At 27.3% G+C, this 19,655-nt stretch overlaps 1 protein-coding gene across 2 annotated transcripts in view; it reads right to left on the bottom strand.

The window, feature by feature from the left end:
• LOC132939976 (tyrosine-protein kinase transmembrane receptor Ror-like) overlaps positions 1-6,938 on the bottom strand; it is a 78,563-nt gene extending 71,625 nt beyond the window's left edge. For both annotated transcript variants that reach the window (XM_061007428.1, XM_061007427.1), the window contains exon 1: positions 6,535-6,938. In XM_061007428.1, the coding sequence (XP_060863411.1) occupies positions 6,535-6,667 (133 nt within the window). In that variant the 5' untranslated portion in view covers positions 6,668-6,938. The remainder of the gene's footprint in view (positions 1-6,534) is intronic.
• Positions 6,939-19,655: the final 12,717 nt, after the last annotated feature.

Here is a 19,655-nt window from a genome sequence, read left to right as displayed (position 1 = left end):
TGTCGCGACGGTTTTCTTTTTTTTTTTACTTTATATAGGTAAGTGACGAGAAATTCATTATTTAAATACACGCGGTGCACGCAACCACCCTATACGTGCACACAGTTTTGGAAACCCCTGCACAGTCCGGATAACACGCGTGTGTTCAGTTTATGTGCCACACAAAAAGGGGTGTATATACTGTATATAATGCTATAATATAACGTTAACGTACATACGAAGAGGGCTGCTGGCCGTAACGGGGCAACAAGTGCGTTTACGCCGAATTAAAACTCCATCAATCATACTGCAGCTCGGCCGACTGAAAAACCTTGAATTGGAGGGTATAAATTGTAGTAAAGTAAAAACTGTATACAGAGTAAACTATTTAGTTTAAAGGACTCGTCGTTGACCATTTAATATCACGCGTACATACCAAAGGGTTGGTAATCCCAGAGTTGACGGTCAAGCAATAATTTTTTCAGTGGTCAGGTTGTCGAAGCGCTGTCATCGTAAATAACAGACGTGTATAATATATGGGTTTTGGGTACAACTATAATAATAGCGATTTAACACATCGATAGCTATGGTTATACTCGTATATATGTTATATATTCAATCACATGTGACATGGTAAGTTTAATAATGATAAACTGTTTTGTTGTTACTATATTATATTAACACAACAATTGACTTGCTTGTTTGAATGTAATATGTAGAGCAGCGGTTCTCAACCTGGGGTACGCGTACCCCTAGGGGTACGTGGCATGATCTCAAGGGGTACGCGAAAAAAAATTGAGTAATTGCGGAAAAAGTGAAATTTAATGTAACTGAAATAGTTTGCTATTAACGAAATATTTAATAATTGTGTACTGATTACAAAGTAGAGTCTGCGATTTAATGTTATTAATGCGATAAAATTATATCGTTATAATATTTATATTCAAAATTGATATTTGGGGTACGTGAAATAGTGGTGAGTGGTAAAGGGGTACGTGAATGAAAAAACGTTGAGAACCACTGATGTAGAGCATTATTAAAATAATATTAATATTATTGCAGTCTGCATTAAAAGTTTTTACAAAAAAAATGTAATAAACAAATATTGTTCCATCTCTACAGTCAATGACCACTTGGAACAATAAACTAAAAAAAAAATCCGTTCCTACTTGGTAGAAGAAATTATTTGTCAAAAGGCGGTAAAAAAATTATAATTATTTTATGTAGATAAAATTACTCGGACCATTAATCTTATTTTTCAATAAGTGGCCATATGGTTGTTATGTACTCAAAATTTAAAGTGACATTTAACGGAATTCTTCGCGATCTAAACGAGCTGTTAAAAACGTTCAAAGAATATATCAACTCAAGGTTATTTCTGGTTTTTGTGACATGCAATGATTGTAATTAAGTTGTCACTTCTTAATATGTTGTAAGACAACTTCTTAAGACATATCATTGTAAAAGTATTTCATAAAAAAAATCTCAAAATTAAACGTTTATAGGTATATTAAATCACACAAGTAACTAACTGTTAACTAGTATATCATCCAATAAACTAATATGTTTAAAATTTAGACGACAATAATCAATAATATTTCTTCCCTATTATAATGTAGGTATATGATTTAAAGTAGTTTAAACTATATCCAACCAATGAACCAACATAACAATGTTTTATTAGGAATCATTATAAATTATAAAACATAGTGGCTATGAAAAGGAAAACTTTCTTATTTTTTTTTAATACAAACAATAGATATTAGATGCCAAATTTAAAGTAAGAAATGTAGTTTTAGTTAAACAAGTTTTACACAAAATATAAAAGTTTTCTTTTAATATATTACCAGATATTTTACTTTATCAAAGTACAAAAAGTTTTTTTAAACATATTAGTTTTTAAAATCGGTATTCTGAAGATAGTTGATTGATTCTATATTGACGTAAAAAATTAATTTTGAAATAGTATCAAATGTAACGAAACCGAAACAGTCGAACCGTCAAAGTCAAAATGTATGTATAGGTAGGTTATATATTACTATGTAATTTTATGTTATATTTAAATAATCAATTTATGAATGAAATGTATTATTTAATTTATAGGTATAATGAAAAGAGTATTAAATGTTTACATAAGTATGTTAAATTGGTAACTTAAAAAAAATATTGTGGGTAAAGTAAAAATATCAAGTTATGTATTCTTAATTAGTTTATAAACTAATTTAGAATTTTAAAGCCATCAGATATTCATAATTATTATTAATACTTTAATTTGAAAGGAATTAATAATGCAAGCTATATAAAATAAAAAACTAATTAATATTTTGAATCAATTTAATATTGTAAAATTATAATAACAATACCCTACTCTTAACTATAATCAAATATTTCAAGCATCGTAGTATTTTTGAACAGATAAGTTCAGAACAGATAACCTAACCTATATTATTTGTATTGAGGTATATAATAATATTTTATAATTTTTATATTAAACATAAATTTTTTGTTTACTTTTTAAATAAAAACAAAGTATTTTATAAATTATACTCAATATATATACACCGTGTTGTACGTCGAATAAAAATAACAGTTTGATTTATTGTACACTTATAAACAAAATAAGCTCTTTTGATGGTCCTATATTTTACAGGACAAATTGTTTACTTAGTCTTACATGTGTACGGAAACCTATTGTTTTGTAACAGTTTCGGGACAACGGGTACCATACGAACTAAAGGTTTTGGAATTCATAATATTGTCTTAACGCGGCTCCCCCGCGGAGCACCAGTTAGCCTTATAATAATGTATATACACATTACACAATATACGACTAACGATATGTCGTAAACTATCAAATCCCCATAAAGATCCCTGTTAATGATGCCAATGACTTGACATATTTTATTGGGTATACGAAAAGGGACGAAATATAGGGTCCCCTTTTTATTTTGAAAACAAAAAAACGGAATGTAACCATTGTCGACTGTTTTAACGTTTTGGTAAAAATAAATAGCTAAAATGAGGATAATGTTATGACGCGGTATATATTATAATTTCTTTTATATGGATACTGTTTGGAGAAACCGTAAAAAATTAGAAACAACCACGTCATTATTATAATGTGCACCGCTAGTCAATATTTATAGTACGCAGGGTATTGCATTTTTTACGTATTTTTTTTTTATGAGCCGTGAAATACTTTTGTAGTGGGATTTATGATAACGTTTATGAAATAAAAATAATAAACGTTATAATATAAGGGCCGTCTGCAAATGACAAGACTGACGTTGTTGTGTACTGGAAAAATTCATCCAGTACCCTAGACCGACGTCAAAAGCAATAATTTCCACCGTCGTTTTCCGTCCTCTCGTCGCATCCGCCGGGACGTCTTTATATCCGTAAACCAATAACGCGCAGAGCCCAGTGTCCCCATCCAGTCAAATCCCGTTATTCAGCTGTTCTTTGGAATCACGAAATTAAATTAAATTCAACGGACCTTAATGGCCAAACAGCGCAGATTATGTGTTGGCTGCTAATAATTATTATTAAATTGAAAAAACAAAATCCCTGGTCGTACGTCGTTCGAAAAAGCTAAATAGCAAAATTAACGCATTTATTTAAGTTCGTAATGGTCGAATAAAAATAGTACGACATTGATTGTATTCATATTATTTTATCTTTATATTTACATCTCTTACTATTAATGGTATTTTGATTTATAGATAATTTAAATAATATTGAATTTTAATTGCCTAGTTTATATTATTGAGAACGTAAACATGGTTAATACTTAATTATACTTAATTGGTTTGATAATATTACATAAAGAAATAAATAAATAATAACCGTAGAATGATTACATAAAATATAATTTTTATTTAATAAAATTGCACGACACTCGATATTATTTTCGTAACATTATTTCTAAAATTAATTTTTAAAAAAATAAGATCTATTATTTTTTTTACTTCCATCAAAAAAAAAAAAGAACTATACATAATTTGTAGGTAAAAACCAGTACCAGAAGCTAAAATATAATATATTCATATAAATATAAAATATTTAAAGTGTAAAATGTTAATACAAAAAAATAACGTTATAATTATTACTGTTAAAAGGACTAATTTAAGGGAAAGCTTTTAAAAAACGGTTCATCGTGTGGTGTTCAGTAAAATTAAAATCAAAAACAAATTAGTTCATTATTTGTACATTAAAGTTAAAACATAATAGTACCTACTTACCTATACTTCAAACTAAAATGTATAAAACCTTATAGAAATTAGATGAATACATAAAATATACAAACATTTTTAAAATGTATTAATAGACTCCCAAAAATTCACGAAATACATTGGTTGATTAGGTTACAAAGGATTCTAATGAATTATTATATACATTCATGAGGCATGACTATATAGATAATCCTAGTCACATTTCATCAGTCACTTTCATCAACGAACATTAATTACCTTTTTTTTGTTTATTTGCATTATGTCAGACGTCAGTATCGGATTTCGTCTTTTAACTTTGTCATTTCTCATTGTGTTCCAAGTTACTATTGCAACTCAATTTTTACAAAAGTCTTTGAATATTGTTTTTATACATGTAACTCGTATACGAGCTCGTATATTTATACAGTTATACAATATACAATAGTTAATTATATTCATTTTTAAATGTATTAAGCCGTAATAAACGATTAAAATATAATTCTAATATTTCAGAGATTAGGACAATTTTGTTATTTCATTGAGAAAACACATTAAATTCATTGCATTATTACCTATTGTATAAAGCCATAAAATATTAAAATTGCACCTATACATTTGATAATTGCATTGGGAACCTTACTTCAATAAATGATAAAATAATAAATTATAAATATGATACAATTAAACGACTATCTTGATGTTAAAATCATATCACTGATGTTTAAATTCTACTTTAATTAAAATATTTTTTTTATGTATTTTATAAATTATACATATTTAATTAACTATATAAGCTTGAATATTATTTATATTTGTAAGGATTTTTTTGCTATTGATATACGCAATACGAGTAAAACTAAATTGATTTTGAGTATAATACCTAGGTAGGTATGTATATTGTTATAGCATTATAATATATTATACTTTCATTGGCTCTACCTTATTATTCATTATACAGACGAATCCATTTACATTATAATATATTATTAATATGTATTCAAATATTTTATTTCCCATTAAAAAGACCAAATTCAGGTAAATTGTATTCAAACGCTTATTTTTATAAAACTTTTTGCTAAATAAAAATAAATGTATAATATTACATTTTTAGAATGCGATTATATTGAAGTTATAAAAGATATCATGACAAGGAAATTTTACGAGTTCAGAATATACATAATATTTACGTATATTATATTTAAAACTGGAATAAATTATGTTAATAATATATTATATAGATTATACAGAATACAGTTGAAACTACTGTTATTTAAAATATTGATATCACAAAAAAAATGAACTCTTGTAGTTCTTCGGGCACTATGAACAAAATAATTGTCAAAACAATAACAATTTAAAATTGTGTAGGAATTCAAAAATGTAATACCAATATACCATTGAGTATATTATATAGTATTGTACAATATATACTCAATGGTAATACATAGGTACACAATACACATTTATATATTATATGTATTATGTATAATATTGTATATACCTAGTTAATATTTTATTTGGTTTTGTGATTTTAATACAGTTTTACGTAATAAATTTCAAATAATATTAATAATAATAACACGTAACTATATTGAAAAAACTATAATATTTATATAAATATCAATCTTCATTCTTAATTTCTTCAATCTTTGAGAAGCTATCATTTTATCTATATCAGATCTAAATTCTTGGAGGAAACTACTAGTGTGATTTCATAGAAAATTCTAAAAACTAATAAAATATATTTGTTGTATTACATAATATGATATTGGAATTTCAATTTTGTAATTCTGTGAAAATCTTAGCCCACCAGTCGAGGATTAGCGATGACATATTGACATATTCAAATAGATTTTTCGAATTTCGATATCATTTTAACTGTTTTGAGTAAAAGAATTTTTAAAACACACGTATAAAATAATGTAACGAACACGTCGAACACCATATCTACTGAACTATTATAGGTACTCATTACAAATTTTAATACCAACCATATACTAATATTATTATATAAAATGTATCCTCGGAGATCGGTTCATTTGTCGTTTCTGTCGAGCAATATAAACGAAACACACATATAATTTACGTACATTTATATGCTATAATTGTAAGTAGTGTTTATCTCAATTTTCTGTTGCCATCTACGTACCTAAACTCCCGATAACCGCAACGTTCAAAATCCTCAATAGTCAATAAGCTTTTAATATTAATATGTATAAACACTATAAGTATAATATAGTATATAATATAAATAATACTCGTTACAGCCCTTATTGAAAGGGTTAGCTTTTGGATGTGATATACATAATATTATTGAGAGAAAAAAAGAACAACAACTACTCACAGTCTTCGGCTAAATTGGTGTTTTCGTCTATGAACGTGTTGGACCCCGTAACCGGAGTCCACAATTGGCTGTTGGACGACAGGAAGACTACCGCCACCAGCAGCATTGCCGCTGTCCACCTGCTGCGAAACATCGTCGCGCGAAAACCGATTGGTACGCACTCGCGGGTCTCGTCTAATATATGTGACAACAACAACAATTGTTGTTTTTGTCGTTATTATTATTAACAGTTTGGTGTAGAGTATTACGGTAATGTGACGGATAGCGCAAAAATAATCGCGAGATATTCCCGATATCACGGAATATCAACACTCCTAGTCGGTTTCGGAGACTCAACGACCGGACGAGACGACGACGTCGCGCGAACCGACGCGGAACAAACAACGTACGACCGCAACCATGCCGCGCGCGATTACGACTGAGACGGTGGCCGCGCGACGCGGCGGACGAAGGGTCGCCCCCTTCCTCCTTACACCGTCTCTACGTTAAACCTCCCCCCCGGCGCGTGGCGACTACTCGTTTTTCAATACATATATATTATACACCTATAATAAACACGACACGTGACACCGCACAGAAATACGTTCGTCCTTAGCATTTTATACTGTATACAGCTATATATATTATGGTATACAATTTTATCATATAGGTGTATAGGTGGTACATACGGTGGTATACGCACTATTCGGAATAATAAATTACTATAAATCATAATATTTACTCACAATATTATTGTAATAATATAAATTATTATATTATTGTACACGTGACTAATGTGTTTGCGCGCTGCAGAGTCCGGTGGTTTTTGGGTTTTGATTTCGGTGTGCGCATGTGTTTTCCTCCTTTCTTTGGACGTCCTACCGTTTTTGTCCACCACAATATTATAAGTAAATGACGCGTATGCATTGTGGGTATTGTATAGTATTATATTTTGTAAGATGGTCGAAATGTCGAGATCTAACGTTTTGATTTTTTTTCCTTACCCTCCCGCCCGGGTTTATAATGTAGTAACAACGTCACATGATTATTATCGTTATTATTATTCCGTTGTCATTTTTATCGCTTGTCCCGGACGATAGATTTACGAGCCGGAATGTGATTTGTGAGTTTGACCGTCCGTCGTCTGGACTTGAAAAATAAATAAATAATAATATAAATAACAAATTACACGTGTGTTTCTTATCCACGTATATACATATGCGTGTGCGGTGTATATTTAAATAAACTAATAAACAACCTTAGAGCTTATATTATCCTATTTGCCCTCGGAGCGCTATACCTATATGGCTATATGTTATATGTATAATATTATGTATATATATATATTAATACTATGATAGAACACGAGAGACAACACGAATGACACTGCTGCATGCTGTGCACAACTAAAAACACACAGCAGTTAGAAGAGGGTGATGTACACGTCTTGATGTTTTGTTTTTCATGGTGTATAATATGATGTGTCGCGTGCATTATATATTATTGTTATGAAGTGTTTGTGGTTACCGGATATTTTTTTTATATTTTTTATATTTATACACAAACGCGTAACAAGAATTTTTTTAGAGGGCTGTTTTAATTTTTTATTCAAATATAACTTGAGTCTTGTGGGGGGGGGGGGGGGGTCACGCATACACTCCATCGTAATAATATATAATTATTATAGAACTTATTATAGTATTCAATCTTCATATTAATAATATATAAAATAAGAAATAGGACTTGTAGAACTATATCGTATTACAATATATATTTTAGTAGAAATCTGAAGCATATTATATAGTAAGAAGACGCGTATGTATTTTGCATAAATACGGCCAAGGGGTGTTTCAACAGCACCCAAAACATCCTCCTGGCTTATGGCTACGTCGCGCCGCTGCTGGTTATATCGCAAGTATACTATGCGGTTGTACAATGTCATATCGTAGATCGTTTTCGACAAACAACACGATACGAACCAGGTCGCTGTGTTGTAGCGTTTCCTAGGACAATCGAAACCGAGATCGTTTTATCAGTGTGACTGCAGCAGCAGGTTGCAGAAGTTAACACTTGCCAGTTGACTATTTGTATACACGCGATAGTCAAAACCTCCGACGAAACAGTAAAACGTTGGTTATAATACAATTAATTTGAATGTGTATATAATACAGACAATAATGGGGTGCGGGGATAACAGAAATCCCATTAGGCATCCCTCCACGAACCACGTAATTTAGTGTCCACTAAACATAATATTTTAAGCCTAGTAAATTACCCTACACTATATTATAGATTCTGAATAGCTCGAGACTAAAAATACAGCTTAAATAAAAAAATTTAACTTTTTCGATAATTTTGAGGATACAAATATCGTTTTTATGCATATACTGACTTAACCTTAAAACTACTGCTACAAAATTGGATGGGTATATAGGGCGAGTAACAAGAATACCTACAAAATGAAATAACTTTTGTTCGAATAAAATTTCAAATCTTTTTGAAGGAAAACTCATTAATTTGAAAAGTAATAATATAACCTTTAAAAAAAAGGGTTGGATTTTAACAAGTATCCATGAAAAAATTCTCATAAAATATGTTTAAAAAGTTTATACTTTTTGAATTTAAAAGGTTTTTACGACTAGATCGACTTAACTTGAAAAATAATGAAATTACAAAATATTCTATAAAATGAACTGCTTGACTTAAATAAATGTTTATACAATTTAAATATTTCTAAAATCCTGGTTTACAAATTGGCTATTTTGAAATTTTCAAAATATATATATAAGAATTAACATTTTTATTTTATTATTTTCATAAACATTTTTATTCTATACGTATAACGCATTGTCTGTAAATTATATAAAAAAAAAAAACTAAAAAATATTTCTTAGATATATTAGGGTTTGATTTTGAATAAAATAATAGGCATTATTATTATTATTTGCTATTGCCTACATATGGTAAGCTGCTAATGGTAAATATACCTAATTACTTTACAATAGCTATTTTATATTATTAATTTTAATTTAAGTGTTAAGCAAGTTTATAATTTGAGTTTTATTGATATATTATTTTAATTTGTATATAATAGTGGTGTATTTTTTTTTTAAATAATTTAGGACTATAAGATTTAAACTTAAAAACATTTTATTATATGTATATCTTAAATCAGTATATATATTATATATTTATTAACAATATTACTCAGCATTTTCCGAATCTGCTCATTTTTTTTTGTTCTGACTAGAATATTGTTAATGACTAAATGTATCTACCTAAATTATCTCTTTCCGCATTTATGATGAAATATTATGCATTTTGTAAATAAATTTATATTAGATATTATATCAAGTGTTGTTTACTACAACTCATCCAACTCGTTAAATTTGTCACCACGACAGAATTCTTCTGACTTAAAACGTTTAAAAATACATAAGCTTTATTTTTAGGTATATTTAAATATTTAAATGTTTTATATAAAAAGCTATTAAAAAGTTATTATTAGCGTACTTTTTTATAATTTAATTCGTTTTTAATAGTTTAATCTGTATACACTCAATTTTATTTTCTTAAACAACTAAAAAAAAAAATAACTTGAAAAATTAATATTGCCAGCTCTTTTTAACTAAAACTTATTACTACCCAGACAGCAATTTTATGATTAATAATATTATTATAACATTGTAATGATGAATAATATTAGTATAACGTTATTATAATACTATTATAATATTATCATTACAAAATGCTGTCTGGGTAAACTATACTTTCATATTTTTACTCCTTATATTTCACGGATTAAAACTTCAAACCTATTGTATTGAATATATAGTTTGTAACACAATAATATAATATTCTGGTGTTATATTACTGTTGTGTAGGCATTATATGTAAAAAAAGGAAAAATGTTGTGCGTTGCAATAATGTAATATTGGATAAAATCAATACATTTTCATTTACACTTAAATTGATGCGTAATAATATATGTTGCAATGAAAATTGCATTGTGTATTCATCTGTGATCTGTCAATATTATAATGTCATCCATGCGTGTACATCCATTGGTGAATGTTAACATTTTAAAATATTATAAATATTATTGTGAATGCATGGAAAACGATATATTTCAATCGATTCAATTATTCACTTTCATATACAGTATAATAATAATATTATTTCCTAGGCGTTTGCATACACTTGCGTGTTTGTATATTATTGATCCTTTAAGTATGTGTCAGTTGCAGCGTATCGTGTAAGTAATAATTGTTTGTGTGACTTTAAACAGAGATAACATATATTAATATGTTATATACCTACCATATTATAATATGTATGATGACGCTCCCTCGATTACTTGAGTAGGTACCTATATTTATCCAACCTATACTTCGGAAACAACTGCAGGATTTCCACGATTGGACACGACTAATTTTATATTCTACACATTTGAAAACAAGTGATACAAAAAACAAATATTAATAAATATCAACAAAGATAAGTGATACAACTATAGATTATTCAAATCAATTAGAACGTTTTGACTTTATACACTTTTGCATGGTGTTATATTATCAGTGAGGGTAAACCAAGATAGGTTGGCTGTGTCAAAACATTATCAAACGAACTTGCATATAATGTGAGATATTCGGATATATTATATTTAGCTACGAAAATATAATGCATTGATAACATATTTTAGCGATACGCAATAATGGTGTGCCCTAAATGGTCTACAAAATTAGACTATTTAGATGCTCAGAGCCGGTACATATAATTCTCACCGACGGCATTTAATGGTTAAAAAATGTATTTATTTATATTAATACGGGACGACCCTGCAGTAATATACTAATACGTATAAAGATAAATGTTGTATCCTACGATTGTACGTAGGAACCACACGATAAATAGTTCACTATAGAATAAACACGCATTATGGTTCGAGTATGTTTGATACTATCCACTGGTTTTATTATCTCACAATTATTATTGTAATTAAAATCGTGAACGTGAGACGGTCAGCGGGGACCGGGCTCTAATAGCACTAATATTATATTATAACCGGTATAGATATAAAATACCGATATATAACAATGCAGTTAAAGTACGAATATATTAATAACATTGTAACATTACATCAAATGTTTTTTTCAAATATATATACTTACAAAATCACTTAACCCAATTATGATTGTATAGCTGTATATACGCTTATCATTGCATCTGATAACTGATTCTATAGTCAGTATAATCTTACTAATACAGCGTTCTTGATTTGAAAATGAAAATAATAATATATTAGGTTTTAGGTAGGTACTTATATTATAGTAATAAGAGGAAATTTGTTTGAAACGATTTTGTTCTGACCGGAGAAAAGTTTATATGCTAATTGGATCCTATTTAGCAAAAAATGTCCCCTTTCTCTTGCTTATCTAAACATGACGTAGTACAAAATGTAAATTGGGAAATACATTAATAAAAGTAAGCTATAATAATAGTGATGTACCATGGTAGGCGTTTTATTAAAACAAAACCGTATTCTAAAAAACCTCCATTTTATCGTATGTTTACGATGATCAGTGGAAACTCACTTAACTTTGAATTTACCAATATTAAAATAAATTATATATAAATAAATTATATTGTATAAGTCTTTTTATATTATAATTTTAAATATATCACTAAGACAGTAAGACCGGACTTGGTTGTAAACTATTAAAATATTTGGTTGTTAACAATAAAAAGGTGGGTAAGTGGATATCGCTCTGCTGTACAGTAGGTTACAAGTGGGTCACTGTAATGGATGGTGTTAAATTTGAATTCAATGATATGATATCGTTGTATAAGTAAAACGATTCTGAGCGAAAACAGTCAGTCAGCCTATGATATTACCAAGTATATTTGATGATATTATTGTGAATAAAGTAATTTATTTATAACCTATTTATGTGGAGCCTTGTTCTAAATTTTCAATCCTTAGCTATAAAAGATGAACATTTTATACATTTTTAACTACAAAATAATTATTAAATTATAAATTTGATAAATTTTGCCAACATTTGAACTTGAAATGCTTATAAAAAAAATGTGTGCCTATGTATTTTTAATATTTTTCAACTGCCATTGTAATAATATATCAGGAGCCTTGAATTAAATTTTCACGCTTTTTTACCCAACAAATAAAATTTTATTGATATTTATAGAAATAAAACTAAAAGAATTGAGAACTGAGAATGTCCGTAAACAGCTCAAAAAGAGTCAAAATATTTTCAAAATTTTATCGTGTACAGAAAAAGCTAATACAAACATTCATTGAAATTTTCAAGTATCTACAGTCATATGTTTTTTAATTACAACAAAATAAGAAAATCGTTAGATAAAAAAAGAAAAAATCGAGTAAATATCAAATGTTGTAAAAATATGAATTTCAAACACTCATAAAAATTTAATTTGACTTTCTTGTAAACATTTTTTTTTGATAAAGGTAGACAAACTTATGGATAATCTTGTATTACATTTTCAAATCTTAGATTTAAAAAGAAAAATTTTTATGAGTTCTCAACTCAAAAAAATTTGCTAATTTTCGTGATTTTTCCGTATTTTGTCAAGATTTGAACTTTAAATGCTTATAAATAAAAACTGTGACTAAGGATTTTTAATTTTTTTCATCTACCTTTGAAACAATAATCTAGGAGCCTACTAATAAATTTCCAAGCTTTTTTACCCAACAAATTAAATGTTATTGATATATATAGAAAATAATTAATAAAAAATTAATAAAAAAATAAAAAAAAACACAAATCATGGTAATATTAATACATTCATCGTTCCACTCAGAAATTTAAATTTTCTGTAGTAGGAATGGATGTAAATTGAATTGTTCACTGCAGTACAACGAATATATAGGTACTTTGGAATACTGCTACAGCCTTTAATATTGAATTATTTGCCCTAAAAAAGTATTAACCATTCATTAGACGTATAATTGAAAATCAAATTTATGAAATATTATGAATACACATCATATTATTGTGTTATGTTAAAAAAATATTTTTGATGAAATTATTTAAGTATATATATTATAACTTATGAGGCTTAAATTCAAATTAATTTTTAAGTTATAATGAATATTAATATAATATTGTGATTTCAAGTGTTTTTTATTATTCATTAATGTCCTCACTCCTCACAGTGCTTTAAAATATATTATCACCAATATAGGTTATAGGTATAATGAGTTTTCGATTTCATATAGACTATAGAGTCTAATTTTCAGAAAATGTGAAACCACAGCTGACATATTTTGTAAAGGAATTTTTAATAAAAATGCAAATTCCTGTGAACACTCACTTGTCCCAATATAACATACAAATTACTAAATAACTGCAAAAAAATATAATTTCAATAAAAAAACTGAAAAAATTATTTTGAATTATTCTTTATAGTGGGTACTTATATAGTCATTAGTCATATACTTATAAATATGTATACCTATCTTTAAAATAATTCAAATTAAACTTCAATTAAGTGCATTACCTATATACTTATAATAATTTTAAGTAATTAGCATATATTGTATATTGTATAATATATATCTAATATAATAATACTTAATTCCAGGACGGTGCAGTTGTCCCAAAATATGATTCTAAAAATACATTTTCTGTGATTATTGGTTTTTGTAGGATTACAGTTTCAACAAAAAAACCCTAATTTAGAAGTTTTAATGTCTACATTTCCAATGTCATGTAATTTAAAAACTAATTTTTCATTTCGACACTTAACTTTCATTTTTTCAATAAAAGTCAACTTGAGAGGCTATAATAGAGTAATCGACGACCGTTCAAACTTTTGATTGCACTACAGTAGCTTATATATACAATTATTTTTAAACGAGTTTCGTATACTCAATAAAACTATATAAAAGAGATAAATATTATTTTCGCGGATAAAATCTATAAAGTGTAAACCAAGTTAACGGTTTTATATTGTATTTTCCAACTACACGAGTAGGTAGGTACCGTACGACATACATGTTTTGACGCATGGCAATAACTAATAATAATAAATGTGCGATAAGGGCATATTATGCATTTTGATTTCTGATTGAATGTAAATATATGTAAAATAGAGACAGCAAATTTTTATATCGAAAAAAAATGTCGTAAGACTTGGGCTGTAAATTGTACAATGTTCAACGATAAAACATAATGGAATCATTTGTTGTGGGGAGCATATATATAAAAAAAATGGTGGTTTTATATTAATGTAAATATTTTAACAATGAAATAGATTTGAGGGAGTTACACTTCTTTAACGAAAATGACATTTATGCTTAGCTACATGATTTAAATCCAATCATTTAATGTTTTACATTAACTTTTTGTCAGCATAATAACAACAAAATAATATTAATAAAATAAATACACACACCCTTTAAGTACTTCAGCATTGTACACATCACATGCCTTAATTTTACATTATAAGTTCTAATTTAATTCAAATGTACATTTTTCCATAATATTCTATCTATGATTTTTTTTATATATTATATATATAAAATTTCTCGTTTGGATAAATCGACATTGACAGCAGTTAAAAGACGCATTAATACGTCTGGAACAGCGTGAATCAATAAACGTTGACGTTGGTGCAGGTAAACTTACTAGTAACTGTATAGTGAGCTAAAAGCTTTTAATAATTGATCCGATGTTAAAATGTCATAAAACACTTATTATTATTTAGGAGCGTATAATATTGATATTATTATTATTATTATTGTATGTATAAAATTATTTTGTTCAAAATAAAAATGTAATAAAATGTCTGGGAATTTATCTACAATATTATAACATTATGTTTTATGAAAACTTTGAACATGATGTGTAGACACGAGAAGGTGATGGATCATGCTATCATGGATATGAAAACTTTGAATACGAAAAATATAATCTAAAACATTTAAACCTGTCTGTATTAAAATTATGCGAAATATTAAAAATAACAAATTAAATGAGTTCATAAACATTTTTGTCTTTCCTGTAAATATGTGATAAATAAAAAAAAAACGGTAAGTGGTTAACGCTCTGCTGTACATTAGGTGTCTAGTGAGTTACAGCTTTGGATATGTTAAATTTGAATTCAATAAATGACAATAATATAAAATCGTTGTATACGAAAAACGATCTTATAATATTACTAGGTAAATAAATTGTATGATAATATTGTGATTAAAGTAATTTATTTTACTTAGTACTATAGTAAGTAAAATTAGTAATTTCCAAAAAAGTTTCATTTGAAAATGTCATTAAGTGTATCCTATATTTACAATATAATATAATAATGTAAGTACTCTAAAAGTCTAAAGTAAGTACAAACAAATAATAATTTTAAATTACAACCAAATAACTAAAATCGTTATTCTTGGTTTTAATATGTACCTTATTTCCTTCAAATTTAGATTTTTTGGTTACAGTATGAACTATTTATGAGAATCTTTGTTTTAAATTTTCAAACCTCAGCTATGAAAATTGAACATTCTATAATTATACAACTACAAAATAATTTGAACATTTTTGAGATTTCGATAAATTTTGACCAAATTTGTACTTTAAATAGGTACAAATAGGTACCTATAAAGAGTTTTAAAATTATATCATATATTATATAGAATGATAAAATAAACATTTGATGAACATTTGAAGTACCTACGGTTATTAGTTTTAGAATAACAATAAAATAAGATTGCATGAGAATTTGTTAATTTACGGGTGATAGGTGAATATCCAATGTTTAACTTCAAACGCTCACAAAAAATTACCGTGGATTTATGCTCAATTTTATTTTAATTTACACGAACAACAATTTATAAGGAACGTGGTTTTACATTTTTAATTTTTTTGACAGAGCTAAAAATTTTGTACTGACAATAATTAAATTAAAACTCGACATTTGTTTATGTATATAAATAGCTCAAAGCAAGTCAATATTTCAAAAATATCATGGTGCATATTTCATCTATAAACGGTTGCGTTTTTAGTTACACTAAAAACAAAATCGATTTTTTTCGTAAACTGGTTGACCCCCCAGAAGTACCAACTAGATTCACTTTTTAACAGAAAAGATGATGTTGAAGAAAATCGTAGCATTTTTACTACATTTTTACATATCCCAAAAGGTGATGAAAGACACAATAAAAATTATGTATTATGTATACTGTTTGAATATAAAAATTCAAAATTATATTTTTAATTTTTTATAAATCGTCATCTGTATGCTTTTTATAATATCTCAATAAATAATTTACATCGGTAAAGTATGCATTTGCATTTGAATTGTTGAATGTTACAATACATATTTATATAATATAATATATACAAATGGGATATTGTTTTCATCATTATTTAAAATTGGTGATTAAAAACTTAAAATAAAACAAAATAACACGCCTAAAGTTTAATCAAAAAATTATGTTTATAATTAATATACCTAATATAAATTTATTTTTAAACTGTAAAACATTTTCCAATAACTATTTCACCCTACACCTCAATTATAGTAGGTCTCTAGAGTATACTATAACATTATATCATAGTATATTTTCATATCATTAGGCTATACTGATTTACATATTACATTATGATGTATCAGATAATTCAGGTATTCATAATCTAAATACACTGAAAACTGATTAAATTAATCAACTAAGTAGAAACTCGTGTTACCCCGCCGTGTTTGTGTGAAAATAAAAGTAAACTCTGCGGCTGTTGACAGTGAATTTCCAAAGAATAAACAATATAACAAAATGAGGGGGATAATTTATAGTTTGTTAAAACTCATTGGACGTGGAATGGGCAATTCTCGTTCTATTGTACACTTTTACTTTCACGGAGCGAAGCGAGAAAGCTATATTGGACTTACAGTAATAATGTTAGTATTATTTTTATTTTCGAGATGATAAAACTGCTTCAAAAGTTTTGTGCAGCGTCACCTCAATAATATAGTTTAAAAGTGAACACAAATACGCCAAATAGAATTTGCCACAGTTTTCAAATTATCAAAAACACATATGAGAAGATACCTATGTATAATATGAGATGTATCGTTTTTAACAAAACATTGACAATTTTCGGAAATGGCTGCTAAAATCGTTTTTCGAAAACGACAATTTATCACTTGCTTTAAAATTAAACGACACCCTAGGACTCGTGTCTCGCTGCTCAACTCATAATATAAAGTGGATCTTACTGTTATTAAACGTTTTTCTACAGTACTCGTCCGAAACAATCATATTTCATAGTAAGAAGTACAGTTTTCTTAGAAGTATAAGTCATTAATAATAATAAAACATATTTTCTTCTCGAGGATGCCGATAACCCGCATGACATGTTGTACAACATGGCAAATTTGCGGTAAGCAGAATCATTTTTAGATTGGTACTTGGTAGCTTTAATATTGAAGTGAACAATTATTAATCTTATTAAACTTAAAGGTATAATAAGAATAATAAATATTACTTAGGGTACTTTGGATCTTTTATTGATATTTTAATTTTTAAGTTATAACTTCTTTAAAATATCACAAAATACTTGATTTTTGATTTTAAAATGATCATAATAATATATTTTAAAATGTAAGTTTTAGTAAAAGCCATCTCGGTCCCTTTGATAATATTCTTACCTTTCGATTATATAATAAGTTAATAAATATACTCTAATTATTGCCCAAAAGACAAAATGAACATAATTTTATATTTGCCATGACGTTGTACCTACGTACAAAAGAGGACAATAGCGGCGGGTTCAGCGTCCTCTTAATATTGTTACATAATTTCAACTTTAAGTAGGTATGCCCCACTATCCAAATGTTATAAGTGTATTAAGTTTGTTTCATTTCATTAATTTTTAATATAAAAAACTAAATATGTATGATTATGTACATTTAAATGATTATATCAATTTCTTTATAATCTCCCTTTAAAGTATTATATGTGCACATTAGGTTTAAATAGCAATAATTAATGAATAAGTGGGGGCTTACACTTTATACAGCCTAGGGTAAGTTAAATATGTGACCGGTACACAATATGTGCCACATTAAGTTTGATTAGACGGAAACTAATTTTAATAATTAAGAGTAACCCTTCCTTATCGTTTTTGTTAGATAAAACCCTCGTAATTATATATTGCGTGCGTAAACTTTTTTTACGCTACATTTTACGAGTTTGTATGAAACAGTATAGTGATTAGCAGCTGCTAATAATCTATATAAAATTAATTTCAATTTTAAATATACAAGTAAAAAGTAAAAGTAAGATTTCTTTTAAGAAAAAAATTACCAAATTGTATTTTTATATTCTATCGCGCGAAATCTTGCGATTATAAATCATCAATAACTTGGCCGTTTTAATATGGTTATCAACAATAATATGTTTGATTTGTTTGGAATTTGTTTTTAATTTCGAAAAAATAACGGTAATGATATTATAATATTTGATTTTTATATTTTAGCTCTGAGTATTTATTAACATAACAATAGGATCCGTCAACCGTAGTTCCACAGCAGTATTATCAACGTGTGGTACGCGCGTTTTCATAATGTGGCGCGTATGAAAAATATATTAACTCCAATGAGGTACCTACGTGCATACCATAATGCGGTCATCTGTGTTACGGCGGTGCCGTGGATTTAATGAAAACGTGCGTCCTAAATGTAATATTTATACACTTGATGAAATAAATTGTAAAACTGTCTAGGAAGTCACACGCATATCTGTATTAAATATAATATTGTATTACTCATAAGTTATAATTTCAATAAATATAGTCTCGAGTTCTCGACATTTTCAAAAGGTACTCTCTCAGTCTCTCTACAAGCATAGAAGCCACTGGCTTTTGAGGAGATGTTATATTATATTCGTTCTGAATATATTTTATAAATTGATATACAATATGTAAAATATGCTAAACAATAACAATAAGCAATATAATTATTACATACCCGTACGGCAAGAGTAATACTAATTATAGCTATAACATCATTATATTATTATCAATATTAGATTAAATTAGTAGTATTATATTTGTAAAATTATATGAGTAGTTTTATTATTTTTTTTCCTAAAAAAAGTCAAAAAGGTT

The sequence above is a fragment of the Metopolophium dirhodum genome, chromosome 2 (genome assembly GCF_019925205.1).
Source record: "Metopolophium dirhodum isolate CAU chromosome 2, ASM1992520v1, whole genome shotgun sequence".
NCBI lineage: Eukaryota > Metazoa > Arthropoda > Insecta > Hemiptera > Aphididae > Metopolophium > Metopolophium dirhodum.
Note: the sequence above shows the minus strand (reverse complement) of the source record. Positions and strands in the feature narration are given on the sequence as shown.